At 43.0% G+C, this 25,955-nt stretch overlaps 1 protein-coding gene across 1 annotated transcript; it reads right to left on the bottom strand.

Moving 5' to 3' along the window:
• Positions 1-4,412: 4,412 nt before the first annotated feature.
• Positions 4,413-25,262, bottom strand: LOC140426039 (vitellogenin-like). The gene is made up of 35 exons (XM_072510339.1): positions 25,087-25,262; positions 24,973-24,996; positions 24,732-24,883; positions 23,465-23,716; positions 23,214-23,375; positions 22,852-23,000; positions 22,562-22,709; positions 21,954-22,111; positions 20,868-21,033; positions 19,399-19,524; positions 19,095-19,313; positions 17,861-18,078; positions 17,668-17,765; positions 17,310-17,434; positions 17,098-17,199; positions 16,875-16,994; positions 16,624-16,795; positions 16,201-16,285; positions 15,866-16,051; positions 15,235-15,385; positions 14,791-15,013; positions 13,441-13,595; positions 11,889-12,197; positions 10,609-10,662; positions 10,176-10,322; positions 9,854-10,066; positions 9,604-9,746; positions 9,374-9,512; positions 9,151-9,280; positions 8,435-8,627; positions 7,387-7,478; positions 6,147-6,238; positions 5,910-6,060; positions 5,647-5,808; positions 4,413-4,707 (listed from the first exon to the last, which is right to left on the bottom strand). Exons 1-35 carry the CDS (start codon positions 25,244-25,246, stop codon positions 4,601-4,603), a joined length of 5,283 nt encoding a protein of 1,760 aa, XP_072366440.1. The 5' UTR covers positions 25,247-25,262; the 3' UTR covers positions 4,413-4,600.
• Positions 25,263-25,955: the final 693 nt, after the last annotated feature.

Raw genomic sequence — 25,955 nt, 5'->3', positions numbered from 1 at the left:
AAGGGCCTGTTCCTGTGCTGTACATTTCTTTGTTCTTTGTTCTTTGTCTTTGGAAGTGGGGAGAAGGGATAAATGCAACACTTTCAATTGGGCAATTGTAACTAGTGGAGTGCCAGAAGGATCAGTGCTGAGGAATCAAGTACTTACAATCTATATTAATGACTTGGACAAAGGCCTCAAAGATATGGGAGCGAATTGGAAGATAAGTAAGCAACAGCGGAAAACCTAAAAGAGATTTTGAGTAGGAGAAGGTGGCTGTCATCGATGTGCATGTGAAGGCTGTGCTTTGAGATGTTGTCGATGAAGGTTCGCATGTCGATAAGATATTGGAAGAAGCCAAGGATCCATCATTGGAGACAGCAGAGGTAATGGTGATGGAACAGGAAAACATTGCACCTGGCTCCAATTAGATAGAGGCGAATGGAACCAGATAAGAACAGTCGCCCCCAGCTGGAGGACACTGGGAGAGGCGTTGGAGGAGGATGGTGAGGTCAATTGTGTGAAAGACAGGAGACAGCTCGAGAAAGACAACAAGGAAAAGTTTACAGTTCAGACACAGAAAATGTCAGCTGTGACTTTGAAGAAATGCTTCGGTCCTGTGTTATGGGGTAGATATTAGATTGAAGTACAGAACAGAGAATGGAATATTTACTCAGTCAATAGAATTTATTGAATCAGAGTCGATGCAAACGTGAATTGATTCTGACTAAAGTGTAGCAAAATTTCCTGATCAAAGCTAGATATTTTCCCAGCAAAATGCAGTAAGTGTTGGAAAGGTATATACTACAAAAGTATTATTTCAATATCAAAATGCAGTAAGTGGAGGATAGGCACATAATACAAAAGTTGTATTTATATAGCAAAATGCAGAAAGTGGAAGATGAAATGAAATGAAAATCGCTTATTGGCACGAGTAGGCTTCAATGAAGTTACTGTGAAAAGCCCCTAGTCGCCACATTCCGGCACCTGTTCGGGGAGGCTGGTACGGGAATTGGACCGTGTTGCTGGCCTGCCCTGGTCTGCTTTAAAAGCCAGCGATTTAGCCCAGTGTGCTAAACCAGCCCCAGAAGATGGGTAGATACCAGAAAATGAGTATTTCTACAGATAAAAGCAGAGAAAGATAAATGGAGTATAGATACATGGTATCGATACATAATGAAAATGTATTATTTGGATTTTAAAATGCAACAAATGGATACAAGCGGTGTGTATCAATTTAATCCCAGACACATGGGAGGGGGATCTCCAGGCAGCATTGATGGGAATATTCACAATCAACTTTATTCTGAATTTGTACGGCCTGATTTTAAATCTACAAAGGTTAATTGGTGTTGAATGAGCTAACCCTCACTCATAGTGTCACAATATAATTAGTTATGTGTTAATTGTCATTTACAACCTTGCAGATACGTTGAGGACTCTGGGTCTGTACACATAGGAGTTTAAAAGGATGAGAGGGGATTTATTGAAATGTACAGGATATTGAGAGGGCTAGAAACAGTGGACGGGGAGAGGGTGTTTCCACTAGTAGGAAAAACTAGAAGCACAGCCTCAAACTGAAGGGTCAATCTTTTAAAACTGAGATGAGGAGCTATTTTCTCAGGCAGAGAGTGGCAAATCTGTGGAAGTCTTTGCCGCAGAGGGCTGTGGAGGTAAAATCACTGAGTGTCTTTAAGACTGCTTTGTAATTAATGAGGGAATAAGGGACATGGGGAGAAAGCAGGAGAATGGGGATGAGAAACATAGTTGCCATTATTGAATGGCAGAGCAGATGCAATGGGCCGAATAGCCTAATAGCCTAATTCTGCTCCTGTGTCTAATGGTCTTATACATTTGGAAGTTCTTCGCTCCTTCTTCTACGAGCACTCTGCGAAGAGGACAGGACTGTAAGATGCTCACTAATTGTGCTGCAGAGGCAGAACTTTGAGATTTACACTTGATGAAGCTCTGGTCACAGGGACATGGGAATGTTTACAGAACCGCAGAATGTTTACAGTGCAGAAGAAGGCCATTCAGCCCATCGGGTCTGCACTGGCTCCCTGAAAGTGCATCTCACTTCCGTGCAATATCTCTGTAACTTTGCACACTCTTTCTTTTCACAGAGCAATCCAATTTCCCTTTCAATAGCGCGGGGGATCCATTTCCATCACCCTCTCAGAAAGATTATTCCAGGCGCCAACGTCTCTTTGGGTGAAGAGATTTTTGCTGACATTACTACTCCATTTTGCCATGATGTTGAGTAGAGAAGACTAGAAGATAATCGCCAGCGTCCCTACAATTTTCATTCTTACTCCCATCAATATCACTCAATACATCTCACCTGTTTCCAATGCCTTGTCAACTTTCATTATCAACAGTATTTTGAACACTTCCTCTTCAGCAATTTCTAACCTTTCCAGAGACAGAGTCGCCCATTTGACACTATGTCCTGGGTAGCATCTACCTCCTTGGTAAAGAGAGGTGCAAGGTATTTATTTATTCGTTTAAGACCAAAGGTTCCATGAGAAAATTGCCTGTTAGATCACTAACCGGCTCGACTCCTCCATTTTAACTCCTTTTACTATATATATCCCTGCAGGAAACTTTGGGATTCCCTTTTTTGTTGGTTGCTGTAGTCTTTTCTTATAATCCCACTTCGCTGCTCTAATGAGCTTTATGTACTTTCAAATGTACTTTAACCTGTCACCTGTCGTACGCACACTTTTACTTCCTCACCTAAATCTTTATCTCTTCTTTCATCCAGGAAGCTCTTGATTTGATGGTCCTCCCTTTATCTTTTCAGGGAATATACCTTAACCATGTCAGGAACATTTTTGATAGAGTTCCTTGTTCAACTAAAGCTTTACAGACAACGTTTCATCTCAATCTATCCAGCCCAGCTTCATACTTGTCCCATTGAAGTCAGCTCTCCCCCGGTTAATTATTGCCAATCTGGACTGCCTGTTGTATATGTCTATCATTGTACTACACCTTATGATAGAATGATCACGGTCTCCTAAATGTTCCTGGATTAACACTTGATCAAATTGTTACACCTTAGTTCCAAGAACCAGGTCCAACAGGACATCCCTTCCTGTTGTAGTGGACACAAACTGCTGCGGAAAATGTTCCTGAACACAGTTTCGGAAATCTTGCCCCTCTCCACCCTTTGTGGTAACCCTATCCAAGCTCATATTGCGATAATTAAAGTCCCCCCATTATAACTACTCTATAACATTTACATCGCCCTGTAACTTCATTTCAGAATTGTTCTTCTCCAACCTTCTCACTAGTTGGTGGTAATTGCACCCCTTTTGGTCCTTATCTCTAATAAAATTGATGCTGGCCTTGAACCCTCTGCGGCATCCATTTTCTCCACGACTACAATGCTCTCCTAACCCAATACCGCCCCTTCCTTCCCATTCGTATCTCTTCAAAACAACTTGTACTCAGGAATATTTAACAACATCTATTGCTTATCCATGGCAACATTCCTGGACACATGGCGAGGTCTTGATGACAAAAATGAATAACCAGTTCCCCCCATCCTGTTTCTCGGTTGAAGCTTCACAATATGGGCAGCACGGTAGCACAGTGGGTAGCACTGTCACTTCACTCATCCAGGGTCCCAGGTTCGATTCCCGTCTTGGTGGTGGCTGCACGTTCTCCCCGTGTCTGCGTGGGTTTCCTCCGGGTGCTCCGGTTTCCTCCCTCAAGTCCCGAAAGATGTGCTGTTAGGTAATTCTGAATTCCCTGTCCGTGTACCCAAACAGGCGACGGAATTTGGCGACTCGGGGCTTTTCACAGTAACTTCATTACAGTGTTAATGTAAGTCTACTTGTGACAACAAAGATTATTATTATATCCGCTAAACATTGCTGTGTTACCGGTCTTGACAGTCTCCCTGTGTCATCTCTTCCAAGCCTTTCCACCCTGACTATGAAATAGTTCTGTCCAATCAATCAATACATTACATCTATTGAGCTTCTTCCAGGAGAATGAACAATCGTGTATTTATGCGGCGTCTGCCACATTGTCAGGAAATTCCAAACACCCCAGGCAAAGTGTTGCGCTCGGAAAAATGTCCGGTATCCTTAAGTAACGGAATACAGCAGCGAATGTATTCGCAGCAAAGTCTCACAAACGGGAGAAATTATGGTTGTGAAAGCGGTGGGGGTGCAATACCCACGGCAGGGGCAGCATTTTACAAAGACCATTAATATGGGAGGCCAGGAAGGGAAGTTGGAAAGTCAACAATTTCCTGGAACTGGAGCCAAGGAAACAAAAGGTGTCTTTTGTTGACAGTGAGCCTCGACACGGCTTGAGGAAGAGAAGGGAAAAATGGGAAAATAGTCCAGGCTCACAGACTGTAACAGACAGAATACTTTCCTAATCCTTCAATTCGAACCGAGCACAAAAATGACTCAAACAACTTGTTTTGCACTTGCTGAGAAATAAAAACTTTATTGTTGCATTTGAAAGAACATTTCAGAATGTTAAATTTACAGTGCTCTGAGTTCATCTTGTGAACCCTGGAATTCACAATTTACAAATTATTTCAAATTCACAAATGAATAGAGAGCTCATGTGTCCTCCTTGAAGACAAGATAGCCAGATGTCTTCACGCTTCAGCGCACCGGCTGCACATGCAGTCACTATGGGAATCCACAGAGTGGCGCACGTCCGGAGACTTCCTACTGAATACTGTATAGTCATTCACAGTGAAATCTGTTAACAGAAAAACGTTAGCGTTAGAGGAGAATCAGTGTAAAACACTAATATATTTAAAATGTGACCATTTCTCCGATGTCTGTAAATATAATTTTAATCAGTGTCAATGCGGATCTCAAGCAAAATGAATCAGGTATTACAGAAAATAGGAGCAGGAGGAGGCCATGTGACCCTTCGAGCCGGCTCAGCCATTCATTATGATCTTGGTGATCATCCAACTCAGTAACCCGTTTCTGCTTTCCCCCCATACCCTGTGATATCTTTAGTCCTCAAGAACAACACCTATCACCTTAAAAACATACAATGATTTGGACCCAGCTGTAACCAAGGGGAACATTCGGCAGGCAGCTGTCGGGAGGGAAGCCAAACCAATGGAATAAATATTGAACGTTTGGGCATGTGGAATTTAAACGCAAAAGTACAATGCACCGAATAGTAAAATATTGCTTCAATGTGTGTTCAGGTAATATCAAATCATGAGTTATGTGATAATCACAGCTTTGATTCTTTATCACCGACATGATCTCAAGTGGGTTTGTGGGGATATGTGATCTTTGCAGATAACAACAATCACTGAAACAAGAGAAATTCACTCTTTGCAATCATAAATGGTATTCACTGACTGCTTAATGTACTTGACACCAAATCGAGGGGTGGTCAATATAAGAAGATGGAACTGGGCAGCACAGGAGGTTGGTGAAGTGTAAAGTGAACATGTATTTAATAGAAACTAACCAACATAGAGTGGGAGAGGAATATAGGATTACAATAACAGATTCAAATGAGAAAAGATGGGAAGAAGCTCGAGCGCAACATAAACAGGCTTGGACTAGTCAGGGGAATAACCCCTTTCTGATCTGTTTATCCTGTGCAATCCTCTGTAAAGGTTGCATTTTGTTGATGTGTAAAGTATATACATTAGTGCTGCACACTTACTGGATGACACACAGTGGAAATTGACAATCTGAGAGCGTGTTTCAATGGGTGCACATCCTTCCAGGCACCGTTGCACTGGTTCAACTGAGTAACATCTGGATTCCAGTCCTTCGAATTCAATGACTTTTCCTAATGGCACAAATTCTCGTCTCACTTTGCAGTCTGAAATTTAACAAAATACAGTTTATCACAGTGGGACAAATGCAGATGGGATGATGGTTTCGGGACAGAACATGATTGAAAATGAGTGGCGATTCTCTTACCATCTGCGCAGGTTTGCCCTGGATATGTCCATGATTCAAAAAGATCCTCAACATCTCTGGCTTCCTCTTGATTTGGTTTCATCATTTTTTTCTCAGCGTTATTTTGTCCACAAATACCACATGTCTTACTTATCATCTGATCAAGTTCAATCTACACGCAGAGGGGGAGGAATCAGTTTACCAGCTACATTCAGAGTTAATGTTTAAAGTTATAATTTGTTCAATAGCCTGAGGTACCTCCACTCGGTTTCCATCAAAAAACAGTCGCTCAATACCGATTGATCTTACTTCTAAAATAATTCCGGCATCTTTCTGCTGAACATTGATACCTAAAAACAGGACAGATATCCATTTTTCCAATCAGCGACTTCAATCTTCTGACAATATTAAGATAATGGGGAAAGCCAAGAAATTTCAAGCTACAAAATGATTGTAAACTGGATACTTTTATTTTAGAATGTGACTGAACTGTACATTGAGTGAAGAATTGGAGAAGAACTCATAGACTGAAGAGGTGTGTCAGCAGATGATGACTGTATATTATGCTACTTTCTTTGTAAATCAAATCCATAGCGATCGGTTGTGCTCTTAATTTTGGAACTGAGTTTAATACAGGGAAACATGTTCACAGGCATCTTCCATATTAACATACTTCTATTTTTTATACTAAGTCTACATTACCTCTTGAACTCCAGAAGGAAGGGTATGAGTACTGAAGCCTCCTGCTCCATTCAACATGTTCATGCCTGATCATTGGCCTTAACTGCACTTTCTCTCCCACTTCCATATCCTCAGAGTCCCAAAAATATGTCTAGCGCAGCCTCAAATATAATCAACGGTGGAGCATGCAAATTATTCTGGGGTAACGAATTCTAAAATTCACAACCCTTTGAATGAAGAAATTTCTCCTCACCTCTCTGCTCAATAATACACCCCATATCCTGAAACTTTGCCCTGATGTTCTCGACTCACCAACCAGCGGAAACAACCTCTCAGTGTGTAAATAACTTATCGAGAATCTTTGTCAATTAATGTTTTTATGGCCTATCATATTAAATAGTGCAATTCATGATGACAGTGAACAGTGCAAACATATAGTGTGATATTTCCGAAATTTAAATTCAAGGCAAATAAGTACATGGAACATACAGTGCAGAAGGAGGCCATTCAGTCCATCGAGTCTACACCGACCCACTTAAGCCCTCACTTCCACCTTATACCCGTAACCCATTAACCCCTCCTAACCGTTTTGGTCACTAAGGGCAATTTATCATGGCCAATCCACCTAACCTGCACGTCTTTGGGAGGAAACCGGAGCACCCGGAGGAAACCCACGCAGGTACGGGGGAACATGCAGACTCTGCACAGACAGTGACCCAGCAGGGAACTGAACCTGGGACCCTGGCGCTGTGAAGCCACAGTGCTAATCACTTGTGCTACCATGCTGCCCCTATGTAGGAGCAGAAGATTTACTCACCAGAGACCTCTGGGATCTGTTGGCTCGGATCCCGTTCTACACCATTAACCAACAGCTTTGTTCCACTTTGTGTAGGAATTGCTTCAATGATCCTGTTTCAAAGCAGACACACAGACTCTGTTAAAGTAGCTATAAACGTTCTGTGGCATTGAACAATGTAAAGTGTGCGGTGCAAAATATGCAATCAGATAATTAACCTCACTTTTTCCCACGTTATCCCTTCATTGTCGCCAACCTGCTGATTACTCTCCTGAAGGAATCCCCTGATTAATGTCCTGCCCTCTAAAGATGCAGTGTGACCTCAGTTACTCACCATTGTGAAATCGCTCTCTCCCCTTTGCCAGAAAAATGATGCTGGTAGTAAAGAAAGAAAGTAACAAATATCTTGCATCTTCACCATTCTCGGGTACTCCAAAATTGTTTCATTAGCAATGAAATTCCTTGAAATATCGTCCTTGTTGCAATGGAATTCCGTGGGATATCTACAGTGCAGAAGGAGGCTATTCCGCCTATTGAGTCTGCACCGACCTCTGAACGAATACGCTATCCAGGCCAACTCCCCCCCCCCCCCCCCCCCCCTCCCCCACCCCATCCCTATAACCCCACCGAACCTTTGGATACAAAGGGGCATATTAGCATGGCCAATCCACCTCACCTGCCCATCTTTGGACTGTGGGAGGAAATCAGATGATTGGTCGATAAACAGGGGGTATTTTTCACATTCAGATCATGGTTAACCTAATGAATTTAACTAATCTTTCCAGCCCTTCCAGCTTTAATAACACATTTGGATTCTCATGAGCAGTGTGGTGTCCTTATAGCCTCTTGGCATCACTAATATTGAGCCTGCAGTAGTCTGGTCACCTGTGCCCATTGATACATTTTTCAATGGATCCCAGTCTGCAGGCATGCAAATATCAGATGTATTAAATGATCAGAAAAGCTGCCATTCACCAGTCTGATAAAGTTACTCCCTCTTCAATGAAATAATCACGTTCTCCAGAAATATACATGAAAGCTATTGGAGATCAAAGATAATGTAACTTACGTATTGTTGGATGCCAGCACTAATTTTATTTCCTTTTTGCTCTGATCAATTTCAGCACGCCTCATCATCAATATGAACCTTGTGGATGGTGAACAATCTTGGGTCAGGACATAATAGCACCTATTCGCGAGCGTATGTTTCAATTTGGTTTCATCGAAGGACTGAATAATATCCTTTTCTACAGTACACTGACCTACAGAACAATCAAATAATATTTACAAATAATGACTTTATAGCCAACATACAGGTCAAACATTTTTACTTCCAGGATACATAGGCCTAGCAATGATAATTGATGAGATTCAAACTAACATGGTCAGCCATTCTTCCTTTGGACATTATTCTGAGGGATTGGTTAACCTTTTTAAAATAAGCAAATTAAGATTTGTTAAAATCGGAGGCAGAGCAAGACCAGAATAATGTCATCACTACGCCAATAATACTCGCTCGACTGCTGTTTGATATTTGGAATTACACAACAATCACGTGATTGGTTCCAACATCCTGCGGATCAATGGGCATTCTATGGACTGGAAGGAGGCATTTCCAACATTGCTGATGGGCCCACTGAGCATCTCATGTTGGTGAACAAATATAAAACATCAGGCAGGACTTCAATACTTCTCTGCGTGAGATTCGACTTAAAATAATGGCAAGTTTTCACTACAACTCATCGCAGCTAAATCTGGAGAGGAGATACTTGAAATTTTAATTACGTTGGTTGGTTGCCAGAACCATGTCTGGAATGTCAGCTATGGTGCTGAATCCTTTCTGCTGCACCCGTACACTTATTGCTTGCATGGGCAATGATGCAGGGAGCTGCAAACCCTGATAATAGGCTGTCATCTGCAAGAGAAAATCAAAGATTCATGATTCTGCAGGCACACAAATGTGACATTGAGTGAAAAAAATCACAGTGACACAATCGTAAAGAAATACCTTGGGCAGTTTGATGATTGTATCGATTGTACGTGGGGATGTTAGAGCCACCAGTGCTGTAATCTGACGAGATGGATTACGTCTGTAGGTTTGAGACAATCCTAACGCATAACCCAAACCTGGTATATAGTCTCCAACCCTGATTGGAAAACAATTGTTTTGGATCTTAGTATTGTGGATAAGGGACAGTGAAGAATAGACTGAGACAATGATGTTTGCAGAATACTCACATTTTTGCATTATATTTCAGACTCTCAGGAATCCTGGACCATTGCATTTTGACCTTCACTGCTGGGTGTGTTGCAAGCTGACCATTCGACACTCTGACGGAAACTTTGTATTTCTCACAGTTTTCACCCCATCTCACTTGTGTCTAGAGAATGTTAAAAGAAATGACAGTGAGACAAAGCGATACTTTACCTGTCGGCATTTCAGAATGTCTACAGCAAGCAGGCATGTGATTGGAGAGTTGGCCGTTACCAAGACTTTGTGTGAGCTGGGCATTGCTGCATCGGCACAGATTCTCCAATTGCTCTTCTCATCCAGTTCCACCAGGCGCAAGTGTACCCTCGGCAGGCGAGTTTCCATCTTCACGTAACCAGTCACCTGGTAGCCTCGCTGTGTGCCGTCGGTCCTTCGAGATCGAAGAAGGACAACCAGGGAAGGTGGGCCCACTCTGCTAATCAAATAGCGCTGCAGTTTGAAACACAAATGTAGATTATATAAAATAAACACCTAGGCTGAAAAATCCCCAAACATTGAAAACCTCTGGGACCATTCCTACAGCGACTACTCGACAGACCTGCTCAGATGATCGAAGGATGGATGAACCGTGGCTGGCGCGACTTGCCCTTGAGCCAGAACGACGTCCTATCCTGGTAATACGGCTGGAGCCAGAGCGATGTGTTGAAGCAGAGAGAATTCGTGCTGACTGCTTTCGGACTGTGTACTAAGCAACATCAAAGTGCAAATTGATGACAATCAATACGCAGGGAGCAAATTATTGCACTTCCCTTTGACTATGTGAGTTACTTGATGTTTATTATTTCAATTTATTGATGAAAATGTAAACGTTTCAATGTCAGTATGATTAATGTTCTATAGAGGTATTAAGCAGCACATTCTTAGAAAACAAATAATTAAATGTGATGCAGGCAATATGGCTTACACACGTTACATAATGTCCATGTCACAGAAGAAGAATTGCTAACTGTGCGAGCAGAGTGTTATCTTACCCGGCTGTCTTGCAATGGCCTGAACGCGAGTTCCAGGAGTTGGTGGCTTATTGACTGTGAAAAGAGATTGAAATACCGAATCAGATGATTTACGAATAGTTGGCCCATCATTTTAGGTGACCTAGTTTAAATCCAGCCCTGGCAGGGAGACTGTAAATAAGAACCTTACAAATAGATATAAATACGTTAGGAGAGTGGGCCAAAATGTGGCAGATGGAGTTTAATGTGGACAAGTGTGAGGTTGTGCATCTTGGTCCACAAAATGGAACGGCAACTTATTATTTCAATGGGGGGAGAGTTCGGGGTGCTCCGGGATCTGGATGTCCTTGTGCATCAGTCACAGGAAATGAGCATGCAGGTGTAGCAGATAATAAGGACGGCAAATGGAATGTTGGCATTTGAAGAAAAGGGATTATATAAGGCTGCACCTGGAGTATTGTGCAGAGTTTTGGTCCCCTTATTTGAGGAAAGATGTAGTGGCATTGGAGGCAGTTCAGAGGAGGTTCACTATATTGATTCCAATGATGAGGAGTTTGCCGTATGAGGAGAGATTGAACAGTTTAGGCCTGTACTATCTGGAGTTTAGGAGAATGAGGGGAGACCTAATTGAGGTATACAAGATGCTAAACGGTATGAATAAAGTAGGCGTGGAGCTGATGCCTCCTCTTGTGGGACATTCTAAAACAAGAGATAATAATCTTGGAATAAGAGGTAGCAAATTTAAAACAGATTTTAGGAAAAACTACTTCTCCCAAAGGGTTGTGAATCTGTGGAATTCGCTACTCAAGAGTGTGCTGGATGTTGGACAGTGAGTAAATTTCAAGAGTTAGACGATTATTTAATTGGTAATGGGTTGAAGGGTTATGCCTACTCCTGCTCTTAGGTAATGTGTTGTAGGGAGGCGATGCTCTGGCTGATTTTGCAATCCAACTCTTGGTCTGTAACATTGTAGGTCGCAGATGAGGAACATATCAGCCATGATAGAATGGCGGAGCAGACCCGATCGGCCGAGTGGCCTAATTCTGCTCCGATATCTTATCAACATAGGAACATCTGTCTGTCTGGGCTGGAAAATTCTTTTGAGAAATAAATTGCTTTCCTGGCAATCCTATTCATAGAGAGTAACTTTGGAAGTTGGGGAAATATCAGAACGGGGTATGGGTTTGAAGTTGGTGCCTTGCTAAAGCAGAAGGGAGACCTTAACTCAAATGGAAAGTGTTTTTCCCCCAGCCGCAGCATAAGAAGATCAAATTATTGGCAGCACTGATAACAGCAGTTACCTCTCTCCGACTGCTCAATATCCTGCCACTGCGCAAAGTCCCACTGGTCCGTCTGGTTATCTGTTGTTGTGACCTCCTGATGCTCCTCAAGCTGCTGCTGCTGCTGCTGCTGCTGCTCCTCCTCCTCATGCTGCCTCTCCTCCTGCTGACTGTTCTTCCACTTGGAAGGACTATTTTAGAATCTCGCCGCCGCTGACTATATTCTGATGAACTGCTTGTACGGGAACTGCTTCGAGAGGTGAGTCTTCCTGACTGTTGCATGGAACTGCTGGAGCTCGAACTGGACAAAGTCCTGTTGCGCATTCTAGGCTGTGAACAAAACAGCATTTTAAGGTTTTGATATAAAAATGGCTCACTGTGGAGGTTAAAGCAGATAAAGGAGTGTCATGCGAGAATACCTTTAAGACATGGATGTTTAAGCAATGTACCTTTAAAAAACAGTGATGTCATAGAGTGGGTGGAGCTCAGCTCAGTTCAGCCATTTTGCAGTTTAGTTTGGTTTTGCAGTTAGTTTGAAAAGTGTCTGGCTGGTTTTGCTGAGAGCAGTTTAAAAGTGCCTGGCTGTTTTGCCGTGAGCAGTTTAAAAGTAGAAAGCCAGTTTGAGACAGCAGCTTGAGAAGTTCTGGTTTGCTGTGACCTGCTTAGAAGGGGGAAAGCCAGGTTTGAGAAAGCGGCGTGGGTGTGTCTGTGGGTTTCCAGAGAGCTGCATTAAGAAAGCAAGGTGCTGGAGCTGAAGTCACCCAAGCTAATATATCTCTGCCATTCTACAGAAAATATATATATCCTTTAACCTGATGTGGTACTGTTTAAAGGTGTTAAGTCTCTTATAAGTTTGAAGGAACATTTTAAGGAAGTATTTACTGTTGCAATATTTTCTGAGTTATCTTTGAAGTAAGGGGTGTTAAGAGATCCAATGTTTATTTACGATGTTAAGTTGAGTTCATGGAATAAACAGTGTTTTGTGTTTAAAAACCCACGTGTCCATAATTGTAATTCCACACTTAGGGGAAAAGCCGTGTGCTCGGAAAAGCAACAAATACATTAAAGGGAGAGGTTGGTTGAACTCCATGATACATTTTGGGGTTCTGAAAATGCCTCGCCCATAACAGGGGGTTGAGGGAAGAGTGGGCCATTTCTACCTAGCCTGCCATACTAGCGATCATGATGACAATTATTTAGTGTAATTCTTTCTTCTATCCGGAACTGGTACACAGACAATTACCCTTTCCAATGTCGCAAAATACTTTGTTTCTCTGCTACTGAACTATTGGAGAATTTCATGAACGCAAAATACTGAAAATCCCAAATTAAAGCAGAAAATTGTGTAAACGCTCAACAGGTCAGGGAGCATCAGCAGAGAGAGAAACAGAGATTATTTCATTCTATCTCTGAAGAAATGATATGGACTTGAACCATTAACTGTTTGCTCAGATTTTGAGAGTGATTGGGAATGTCTTTGCTTCAGATTTCCTAACTAACGGTATCTTAGCGTTCCAGGATTCTGTGATCGGTGCAATGTGATATTTCACTACATATATTAATGAGAAGGTACCAGGGAGCTTTGTCTCATCAATCGCAGTCTTTCGGCACTGCTGCGGATTCTGTCTGGTCCTAACTCTTTGTCTGCAAGTCGCATCAGTTTGGAAGATGCTCTGGATCCTGCTTGTATTTCCAGCACAATCTTTTCAATTTCTGGGTCCGAGGTCACTAGAAATAAACGGTTTCTCATTAATTGAGCAGCACTTGCAACAAGAGATGTTAAATAAATAAATAATAATCTTTTTATTATCACATGTAGGCTTACATTAACACTGCAATGAAGTTGCTGTGAAAAGCCCCTAGTCGCCACATTCCGGCGCCTGTTCGGGCGAACGGAGGGAGAATTCAGAATTCTCAGCCGGTACGGGAATTCGACCCGCGCTGCTGGCCTTGTTCTGCATTATAAACCATCTCTCTAGCCCACTGATGGTTATTCACTCAGGAGCAATCTCCACCGAGTCCTCAAGACAGCAATATCGCTTAACATTCAGCATGTCTGACCTTTCTTCATCATGGACAGGTACTGAGTGTCTCAATAAAGTACTGAAAATCAGCACCGCACCTGGTTAGGACCATTTACCCATTAATAGTGATTTGCAGAGGGCCAGAAGGTGTGTTTTAAGGGCAGAAGGTTTCAATTTATACTGTATACTGACTGATCACCTGGCTCTTTTTAAACAACGGCTATCACACCTCTAACCCATTCAATGTTAATCTGGTTACTGTTGACAATCCTGCTGGTTAGAGGTCAAGTTAACAACCTGACCTGTGACGGCACAGTCCTGTAAGTGACAGTAGGTGAAATTGACAAGCTTTGCCAGGGTTGTTCTTGGGAGGCCTTCTCTCTTTGAGCATCAATTTAGGAGAAAGAACAAGGACCATTGACCACAAAAGGACAATTACAATCCCAGTTGAATTCCTGTTGGATCTCTGTGCAGCTGTAAGTGGGCACGATATTGCTGTGTCCTCTCTCTTACCAAATCGACAGAGACTCAACATGATAATGAGTAGACCAGTTAATTGGACCCATCCAATAGCCGCACCTCAACAAGCAAGGGGTTGATGACAAGGCGGTTTCTTCCAGTTGTATTCCCGGAATTCAATGCTGGTATTATTTTATGCATAATTCAGTTTTGATTCAGTTATGTTGTCAGGCTTCATTAGCTATCCATAGAATCACGAGAGTGCAGAAAGTGGCCATTCGGCTCAATGAGTCTGCAGCGACCCTCTGCAAGAGCACACTGCCTGAGTCCATACCAACTGCCCTGTCACCGTAACCCCACCTAAACATTGGGCACTGAGGGGCGATTTGACATGGCCAATCCACCGAGCCTGTTGGGGAAGTGCTTTCTCATGTTTGTACCTGGTGCAATCGAGACGTTCAAAGTATGTTCTCCCATCAGCCGGTACAATGGACTATGTTTGAAGGAAAGAGCGTTCTCCATCCTGACGTCCACACAAGCTTTGACGCCGAATTTTGTTGCCTCTGCACAGGAGCGATAGGATGAGCGATTGGGAACGCGTGGCCTCTGTTCGTCCTCGGAGCATGGCACTTGGTCAGACAGTGTTTCTGGAGACAGGTGTGTCTGTAGAGTCAGGAGGAAATGGGACATGTTGGTGAGACAGGAGCAGCAAGATGTCATTGGAACTGCCACACGCCGGGAGTGATGAACGCAGAATGAGCTAGTGTCAGGTGATCAGAAAAAGAGAATTAACATCGAATACAAATGAAGCGAATGAGCAGCTCCGAGGCAATCCTGAATGGATGGCCTGTTTGATGAGGTTAATGGCAGCAATTGGGACTTACGGCAATTCTCGCGCTGGCTGCACGGGATGACCGGGATGAAGACCTGAAGCGTTGTCTGGAAATTCGACTTTCCGGAGTGGAAGGTAAAATTGGGGTTATTTTTTCCGCAGACAGATTTTCCACATTTCTTGAAACCGCATACACCTGGGAACTGCACATTGAATATTGTGTTAGGAAATATCAGGAAATCAAATCTCAAATTATTATCAGGTCATCAAACAAGAGAACATAGAACAGTACAGCACAGCACAGGCTCTTCGGCCCAAGATGTTGTGCCGACCATTTATCCTAATCTAAGATCAACCTAACCTACACCCCTTCAATTTACTGCTGTCCATGTGCCTGTTAATTCCCAGAGATTTCCCTATTCCCTTTCTTGAACAGGGGAACCAGATTTGCCTCCCTCCAATCATCCGGTACTACTCCAGTGGAGAGTGAGGACGCAAAAATCATTGCCAACGACGCAGCAATCTTCTCCCTCACTTCCCGTAGAAACCTTGGGTATATCCTGTCTGGCCCAGGGGACTTATCTATCCTGATGCTTTTCAAAATTTCCAGCACATCCTCCTTCTTAATATCAACCTGTTCGAGTCTATTAACCTGGTTCACGCTGTTCAAGTAGTCTACTTACATCATGGATAAAATCCTGTTCTCCTTATCGGCTGGGGAAGTGTCAATCCTGAAATTTCCCTCTTTTAAGTTTATCTTTGCAGTTATGCCCACGGGGATAATTGAACGGACATTTGCTCGGAGTTCCACGCCTGACTGGATCTGAGGCATATTTATTCCCATGAAGACTCTGGTGTGTATGGACACGCTGCAACATTACAGAAAGCATTAGCAATACACCGACCCGGGAAGAATATGAAACAGAATAAATCACTGCAGTCAATAATCATTCATGTCAAGATATATTCCAGTGACACTATTTATGGTTCTGTAAACAAAAGAGCTTGACGTGTCTACCTTGGGTTGAGGCGAGCATTCAGCTGAATCCTGGAAGTGAGCAGCCGAGGAAGTTTACCAATGGGAGAGTCGGAGCGAAGGTCAACTGTTTGGAGAATGAGAAAGAAAATCCTGACTTTGTTGAATCCACAGTGTGTGATGTATTTCATAGATGGCCTATCTCTGTGCTACATTACTCTATGGTTCTATTCTCTACCAAGGTTCTAACATTACTCCACATGCCACTGAGCTTGGCTGACACTGAACTCTTATCAGCTGTAATCTGTGTCAATTTGTGACAAGGCTGAAGCATGAAGAGGAAACACCATTTCACATTGTCAGAGGTGGGGAAGGACCTGTACACATTCCACCATCTTGGCCAGTTACTCCCCAAACTGAAGGCAAACTTCAGTCTTGAGTTTAATTATCCGTTCAGACTCTCACCTCTGATATTGGACACTGCTACAGCGGATGAAATGATGCTCAGTTCCATTGGCAGACCAACCACTGTCGGTACAACCTGTCGCATCTCAGCTGCCACCAGCGCCTTGGATGGATGGAAGGTAACTCCCTCATTAAGCTTTTTCATGTAGCTGTCTATTGGGCTCGACATTCTCTGGAAAAGCAAATATACAAATCACTGACCACTCTGGCGTCAGTTCATCAATATATTATTTTACTGATTGGTTCAGTACCTGTCTAATTGCATCAAGGTCTTCCTTTCTCAGTTGAGCGAAAGCTAACTCTTGTCCAAAAATTTTCAAGTATGCTGAAGCCAAAGGTGTCTCTTCTGGCAATTCCTTCCAATTGATAAACTGGAGAAGAGGAAGTATCAGGAATCAATACACAATTCTCACTGAACCACATGAGAGCAGAGAATCTACTTGTTTATGAGCTGCCATGTTGAACTGCTCTCACCTTGCTTAGGATGCGTCGAATAGATTTACTCTCAGTTTTCCTGAGATCTGGTGCTCGTTCTTTCATCAGGATCTCCTGGAGACCTTCTGCTCGTAAGCCAACCTTTATCGATGAGAAAGAAACAGTGTGAGAAAGAACTGTCTGCACAATGAACTGGAGTGATAGCTTCACAAGCGTGTGGGGTTCCTTGGTTCAGTCCAGTGGAACATTACCTCTATCAGATCCGATGAGCCTCCCAGGGCATGACCTCTGACCTTGGCCAGCAGTGCTGTGGGAATGATACTGCCGGAATTCTTAAACAGCAGGAGTTTAGCAGAAGCTCCCGCCATCATCCGGTCTACATCACAAGGATAGAACAATTAGACAAGGATGTCTGTATATTCTCTCAAAACAGTAATTGTATCAGCATAGCTGTACAATCTAAACACCTTATTGTCTATTTTAAAGGGAAAAATTCAAAGGTAATACACCTATTCCAGTTAAATAATTAAATGTTATTTCTGTCATTGTTAGAAGGTGTTAAAGCCATTGCTAACACCCCCTCCCCTGGCCTGGGGGCACCATACTTACACATAAATGTGTCCACACGGTAAACTTTGCTGAAGCGATGACCAAGTTGCTCAAGTTTGGGACTTAAGATGTTGAGTGCGAGATTGCAGGCAGCAGCCCTGTGAGAAGCAAGACATTTATCAAACACTGGCAGTTAATACTGACTGACCCGAGAATGAGCTGGAATCGCAGAGAGGCAAGTCCGTCTACTTACAGCGAATTGATGGATGGAAGAGAACTTCTAGACAGAGCCCTGATGTGCGAATGGGTGAAGCTGGCCACCTGCAGGCTGGTCTCGGTTAGCAGTGAGTTCGCCACCATGGAGACTAAAGTCAGGGGTGGCTTGGTCGCGAACAGTACTGCACAGGCCACCATTCGCTCCTCGGGATGATTCTTTCGGTTGAGGAATGTCTGTACAGCAATACGTTGTACCTTGTGACAGAAGATTAGAAAGAATAGTTTAACAGTGGGAAAGCGGAATGGAGCGGCATGTCCACATTGACTCTTACCAACTTTTACAGATGCACCATAGAAAGCATCCTATCTGGCTGCATCACAGCCCGGTATGGCAACTACTCGGCCCAAGACCGCAAGAAACTTCAGAGCATCGTGAACACAGCCAGTCACACGAACCTGCCTCCCATCCATTGACTCGATCTACACCTCCCGCTGCCGGGGAAAGCGGGCAGCATAATCAAAGACCCCACCCACCCGGCTTACTCACTCTTCCAACTTCTTCCACCGGGCAGGAGGTACAAAAGTCTGAGAACACGCACGAACAGACTCAAAAACAACTTCTTCCGCACTATTACCAGACTCCTAAATGACCCCCTTATGGACTGACCTGATTAAGACGGCACTCCTGTTTGCTTCACCCGATGCCGGTGTCTATGTGTTTACATTGTGCACCTTGTGTTGCCCTATTACCTATTTTCTTTTTCTTTTATTTTCATGTACTGAATGAACTGTTTGAGCTGCTCGCAGAAAAATACTTTTCACTGTAGCTCGGTACATGTGAAAATAAACAAATCCAGTCCCAGGTGGAAATAGACTTTGGCTCGAGTATCAAGCTGCTGAATTGGATTCCATTCAATCTGGGGCGAGCATAGAATCCTGACAGTGCAGACTGTCACATTCAGTCTGCACCGACCCTCTGAAAGAGCATCCGAACTCGGCTCACTCCCCCCGTCCTATCCCAGTAACCCTGTAATCTCACCTAAGCAGCAAATCCATGGACATTAAGGGACAATTTAGTGTGGCCAATCCACATATCCTGAACATTTGTGGACTGGGATGCCACCCATTATTGTGTCGCCCTCCCTGTGTCGAATTGTCGAATTTTGAATGAATGATTTAACATGTTAACTGTGGTCAGTTTCAGAAATAACCTGAAACCGAAATCAATTTGACATCAAATGAGAAGGAAAACAAACAGCAGGTTCTCGTACAGTCCGTGGGTCTTTCCTGGCGATGTTGCGCAGCGCCATGATAGCATCAACCCGGACTTTCAGTGGCAGATTGGCAGCCGCCGTGCCGAATCCAGGCAATAGTTTGACGATATTCTTGATGCTGGCCGGCTGTCCCGCATTGCCGATCGCTTTGAGGCCCAAAACGATGTCCTCATCATTGGGACGGTTGCCGGCGTCGCTGAGTAAGCTGTGGATGGGCTGGAAGACAAGGCTCAGTTAGGACATGCGCAGAAGTCACAAACACAGGCACACGGGGCAGACAGAGGGATGAGGAGCAACTTACTTTCAGTATCTCTTCGGGACAAACTGGCTTCTCTGCATAGTTTCTGAAGATCATGGAACCATATGCAAGAATTGTAAGTTTGCGAGTAAGTTGACAACGTTTCACTTGGTCAAGCTCCATGATTTCCTGCACAGAGAAAGCAAATGAGAAGTTTTATATTCACTGAGCAAAGGTCACCCTGGTGAAAGTGGAAACGTGCTTGGGAAATAGATTCCATCAGTGTTTCTAGTAAAGGACACGTAATCCAGAGAATTTACTTCAAATTCCCACGGATTGCACGATATGAAATTAATTTAACAATTGTGTATTCTGAAAGTGACCATGACATTGTCAGATTTTTGTGAAATCTTCAGTGTGTTTCTTTTGGAGAAGGAATCCTGCTTTTCACAACCCCTTTGACCCATTGGCCATTCCAGCCACACGCCATTTTGGTTGTGTGTGAAAGGCTCCATCAATTGGTGACCTCAAAACATCAAAATTGATGCCTAGCTGAGAGGTCTGTTCCCAGACAGAAAATAGGAGAGGAGTAGGCCTTTTGGCCCTTCGAGCCTGCTCCACCATTCATTATGAACATCGTAGATCATCCAACTCAATAGCCTAATGCCGCATTTGCCCAGATCCTTTGAGCTCCTACAGCCCAGGTGCTATATCTAACTGCTTCCTGAAAGCATACCTGGTGTGGCCTCAACAAGGCCTTCTATAGTTGCAGCAAGGCATTCCTGCTCATGTACTAAAATCCTCTCGCTATGAAGGCCTTCTTTACCACTTGTTGCACCTGCACGCTTAACTTCAGTGACTGGTGTACGAGGGCACCCAGGTATTATTGAGCATTCTCCTCTCCTAATTTAAGGCCATTCAGATAATAATCTGCCTTCCTGTTTTTGCTGCTAAACTGGATTACCTTGCATTTTTTCAATTTATACAACATCTGTCATTCATTCACCCACTCACTCAACTTGTCCAAATCACATTGAAGGATCTCTGCATCCTCCTCACAGCTCACCCTCCCACCCAGCTTTGTGTCTTCTGCAAATTTGGAGATATAATTCTATCCCTCAACTAAATCATTAATATGTTGGTTATTAATAGGATTGATGGAACAATTAGGGGGTCCTGAAGAAAAGCGTTTACTCCCAGAGGGTCCTGGGCATCTGGAATTCACTGCTCCAGTTGGTGATTGAAAGACACAGCTCATTGAAAAGGTCCCTGGATCTGCACCTTGAATGATGGAATCTGCGAGGCTACTGACCAGGGAAACTGAATTAAAATGAGTGGTCAGTTTCTTTTTTCTCTTTTTGGACCACGCCAACCTCGATGGGCTGAATGGCCTCTTTGTGCACCGTAACGTTTCGTTGGTTCTCTGGTTTCCTAGTATGGGCGGTAAAGGCTTTTCTAGCCAGAGATCTCCACAATCCAGGAATGGAATTCATTTTACTCTGAAACAAAGGGTAGATTCAGTGAAAACTCACCCTGGCTGTAGTTAGAACATCTCGGTCGGTTTTGACTTGGTGCAATGCTAGAATTAAAGCCTGAAGAATTTCCGAGCGGAGTGTTTCACTTTCTTGAATTCTGCTCTTGATGAATTTCAAACTTTCTATCGTCCCGATGGCAGGAATAGCCTCAAGGAGCCAGCGCCTAGAATGAGGAGACAAAGTCAGTTTCCAGTCATTCCCATTCCAGGCGCCACATTAATATCACAATCCTGGTATTCCTAACACTGCGGCACCTTCACCATTTAGATTGCACCAGGTCAAGATGAAACTCACCACCGCTCTTCCAAAGTAACTAGGATGAGTAATCAAATGCTGAACTTGTGACACATCACATTCCCCAAGAATGAATGAATAGGACTGCACCAAACACCAAGCCCGATAATAGATTGGTCTACATCTTCATTGGCGGGAAATTGTGCGGGAGCTCATTAATCCATCACCAATGTAATGTGGAAGATCCAACATTGACTAACTCCATCTGAGGAGGCGGAATTGTCATTGAACTGGCAAAACATTCCCAAATCCCACACCAGCTCTCTCATCCTCTTTGTCTGGTTTGAGAGTTGCCTCATGGAACATTATTCCGCATAGAGAAAAACATTCTGACCATCATGGATTATACAACTTGGGAGCAGAAACTCCCTGGTGTCAGAGCCATTAGTCAACTGACCCATTGCCCAGCTTAACGAGCCATATCCAACTGCAGAACCAAGTAAATATCGTGATGATGGCGGAAGGAAGAGAATCTCGAGGGGCTGGTTTAGCACAGGGCTAAATAGCTGGCTTTTAAAGCAGGCCAGCAGCGCGGATTCAATTCCCGTACCAGCCCCCCCGAACAGGCGCCAGAATGTGGTGACTAGGGTCTTTTCACAGTAACTTCATTGAAGCCTACTTGTGACAATAAGCGATTTTAATTTTTTCATTTCATTTTATTCAATGACCGCTCACAGGCAGGCCAACCATCAGGAGAAAACTTCCCATCAGTAAACGGGAGCAAAGCAGGTCTATTTAGCGAAAACTTTCAACTTCAAATGTAATCTTTATGCTCTTTTGTGAAGGTACCTTGGTTCAGGTTGAGTCTTAGCCCAGCTCCAAATTTCAGAAAAGGCTCTGTGTGGAGCTACACGGAGCAGCTGCACAAGCTGCATGAGTCTAGCTGGTGCATCGGCATGGACATCCTGCGCATTGTGCTGAGCCATGTGATTCAAGGTATCTTTTATCTATGCAGGAAAAGGAAGAAACTCCATGAAATTACGGAAAAGAATTGCCTTTGTGAATGCAACTTCAACAATACTCCAGAAACCCAATACCATCCAAAACAGAGCAGCCACTTTGACAACTCATTGAGCAGTTTTGACCTTCTCATCCCCTCCAGGGTCTCACAGTGGCAGCAGTGTGTAGTATCTACAGGATACATTGCAGCAACACACTGAGACTCCTTCGATAGCACCTTGCAAATCCGCAATCTCTACAACCCAGAACAATGATAGCAGGCACATGGCAACATCCCCTTGAAGCCAGACGACATCATGACTTGAAACCATTTCACCATTCCTTCACTTTTTCTGGGTCCTTCTCAAGAGCAGTTAGAGGCTGGCAATAAATTCTGGCTTTACCGGAGTCCACACATTCCATGAATGGTTTGAAAAAAAAAGTAAAAATATATTCACCTGGGTGATCACATTTTGGTCCTTCAGCAGTCTGAATGGCTGCTGGAGAACATTTCTCTCACTGCGGTATTGCAAACTTCGTCGATTTTGCATGTCTGGTATTTGTTCCATCTGCGCTGTTGTGATCTTCTCCAAGATAAGACTTTGTCTGTAATGGAAAATGTTCATCAGAGGTAACCCAGGACCAATATGAGAATGAAAGAAAGTCAAACAGTTAAGAAATAGAATGGAAGAAGTAATGAGAATGATTCGAAAAAAGATAATTATTGGCACAACATCCAAATCTTTACCTTGCCTCCAATCGAATAGTTCCATCAAGTTCATGGAAAGGTGTAAACTGATGCACTTCTCGAACTCTAGCTTCCTGAATAATTGCACCAAGTGCGGTGGGTTTCAGGACAATGGTGGAAGCAGCTGATGCACGAATATTCCTGCCTCTCTAATGATAGGAAAACATCACCATGGTTACCAATCTGTGTAGTTCTATTGATAGTTACAGAAAACAATATCCAGTGTCCAACAACCCAACCCACCTTGGAAATGAATGCATTTTATTTAGGCTGGGGCAATTAATCTGAATCTACAATGATCCGAATGTTATTGTCAACTAACTTGGAATAATTTGAGATGGAATTGATGATGAGAAGTATACCTGCTGACAGGAAGGGCAGAGTTGAGTGTAGACTATACCAGTTTGCTTCAGAACCCTCTCCTGGCAGTTGGTCAAGTCTTTGGCTTTTGTTATGATCAGCCGTTCCTTTCTCTTGTCCTCTTGAACTATATACCTTGCATGGCAGATTCCTTCAATTCCAGCCTAAACAATTACATTTGAGTTATTGAGTGAGACACAGGAAGCAAAAGTCAATGAAGTATTCACTCTGTAAACAAGAAAAGCAAAAGTACCTCTTGTAAATCGTAGAAATTTTGGGATTTCTTGATAGTGATTTGCAAAATGTTCAGGATTCCTCTGTGGATGTTCAAGACATCTTCAGGTACATTTTCAGAGGTAAAGATATTTCCCACTCGGCCATCTGTGTACTCAAATTTCACAGGTTTGGTCAGGAGTGGAGTCCACCTTTCCGTCAACTTGCGGAGTGAGGAAAACGGGTCTTTGGGCCAAATTCCATTAAGCTCTTGGAGTTGAGGATTTTCAAGCTGAGATTAAAATATAACAGGCAATGAAAGCAGTGTGCATGCCATTACATTGCTCACCCCCCACGGTCTTGTTTAATGGGACAATTAGATTTTTCTTTCTTTTTATTTTGACATCAGATGCCAATAATTGTCTCCAGTTCTACAGTTAAACCAGCATTCTCCAATCCTTCAAGTCTGAATCTTATGCATTTTGCCTGATCTCCTGCATTGCTGCATTGGCAGGACATGGAGGACAGATCCAGTCTGGTGCCAAGCTAGGTTTAGCAATTGCTCAAAAATGATTTCCTTGGGCCCACTGTCAATGCATTGTCAATGTATTGACAACTTTCAACCTGAATAGTAATCCAGCCAAAATGTGGATATGACGATGTCTGGTATCTATCAATCCCAGCAGAGACCACAGCTTTTAAACACATATGCACAATAATTAGAGCGTCACAATGGGTCATTTGGGCAAACTAGTTCTGTGCTGCTGTTGATTCTCCACTCTAACTTCTATCATCTAACCTTATTGGTATATACCCTGTGCCTTTCTCCCTCATGCACTTGATTAGAGATACTCCACTCAGGTAGTGAATCACTATATTCTTCATTTGGACCTATGTGTTCCTGTTTCAATTGATTTCTTGAAGAGAAGAATTTCCAGAGGAACATACTGTTGTCGCTTTCACTTCCTGAGGGAGAGGAACAGGTTTGCTTTGTTCCTCTGCATGGCTGGGATCTGGAAAGCGAGGGTGTAACCACTTGTGGCAGTGGCACGTGTCCCTATCGCCCCACTTCCACTTTTCATCCTTATCTTCAAGGATATCACAGTGTTACAGTTACAAACTCACTGTTGATAGTATTGAGTGCAGAACCACTGTTTAAGAAGTTCAGGTCTAACCTGAAGATGGCAACTTACTCTTCCGTTTTATGGAAAACTCACTCTCATGGCTTATGAAACCAACGCAATCCCTTGAGTTGAATACTTTCTTGTTTGAACGAATATTGCAGAAAAGTTCATAAATGTGCTTACTTGTAGAAGGTACTGATTTGATCCTAGACCTCTGACTCTCACTCTGCTGGTTATTCTGATACCAGCTCTGTTCAAGCCTTTCTCCGGCAGCCCAGTCAGAATCACACCATCGTACTTGTAAATATGTAACTGATTTTGAGAAAAGATGGGATCTGTGCAAATTGGAATAATAAAGGGTTATCAAATTGCAGAATACAAAATTAAAGTTTCACAGTGTTTGAAGAAGAAGAAATATACATACTGTATCTTTTGACATGGTCACTCCCTGGAAACGAAGAAGAAATAAAAGTGAGCACAAAATGTTCAAAGACTTGATTTAAAAAATATGGGGAAAATCTTCAATGTCTCGACTTACCCGCACAGGCGAGAGCCAACAAGAAGATAAGAGCCTTCATGTTGAATCTGAATTCAGTTTGCATTGGACTCCAAATATATAGCCGTCGCTGTGTGTCAGGTGACCACTTGAAATCCTCACTTTGCTGACCAATCCACTTTTTATTTGTGTCAAAGTCCATGATTATTTGTCTGAAACATGTTCCAAAGGCAAAATGCCTCTTTTCTATTGCTATGAAAACTATATCCTTTCATTCTCGTTACAAATGTAACAGCCGCAAACAGATTTTGTTAATTAATCATGAGATATTATTGTTAAAAATTACTATAAATGCATCAAAATTCACTTGATGATGTGGCTTGGCATGGTTTTAATCTCTTTGCCCAGGTTGTGATGACCTGGGAAGATCAAGATGAACTTGCCCTTAGTGGTGCAATGACTATGTGACACATGTTTTGGTCGATCAGTCAAATATTTGCTGACTTTTCGAAATTTGCTTTGGGTCACACTGGATTTTTAAAAAGAACACAATGTAGGCAAGTAGAGACAACCCATCTCATTCAGGCTTCAAAGGCGTAATTACCAACTGGAGGAATATTTACACAATTAATTCTTGGAGAATTTCACATTTGGATGCCTCCCGTTGTTCTGCCTTTGGAGACAAAGCTGACGGAAACAGTTTATCGGGACAAGTGAGGTGAAACGAATGTTTGGTATGGTTGCTGTTGTTATTATCATTTTTACGACAGTTGCTTAGTTTTATTCCCCCCTAAGCACAGCAGCTCCAGAACAGTTAGACAATACACCTTCATTACCACAAGAACAGAAATGTTCATCACAATTATCAAATTAAATCATAGCCTTCATTATTAGTTCGGGGTCACATTTGC

The sequence above is a fragment of the Scyliorhinus torazame genome, chromosome 7 (genome assembly GCF_047496885.1).
Source record: "Scyliorhinus torazame isolate Kashiwa2021f chromosome 7, sScyTor2.1, whole genome shotgun sequence".
Classification (NCBI taxonomy): Eukaryota; Metazoa; Chordata; class Chondrichthyes; order Carcharhiniformes; family Scyliorhinidae; genus Scyliorhinus; species Scyliorhinus torazame.
Note: the sequence above shows the minus strand (reverse complement) of the source record. Positions and strands in the feature narration are given on the sequence as shown.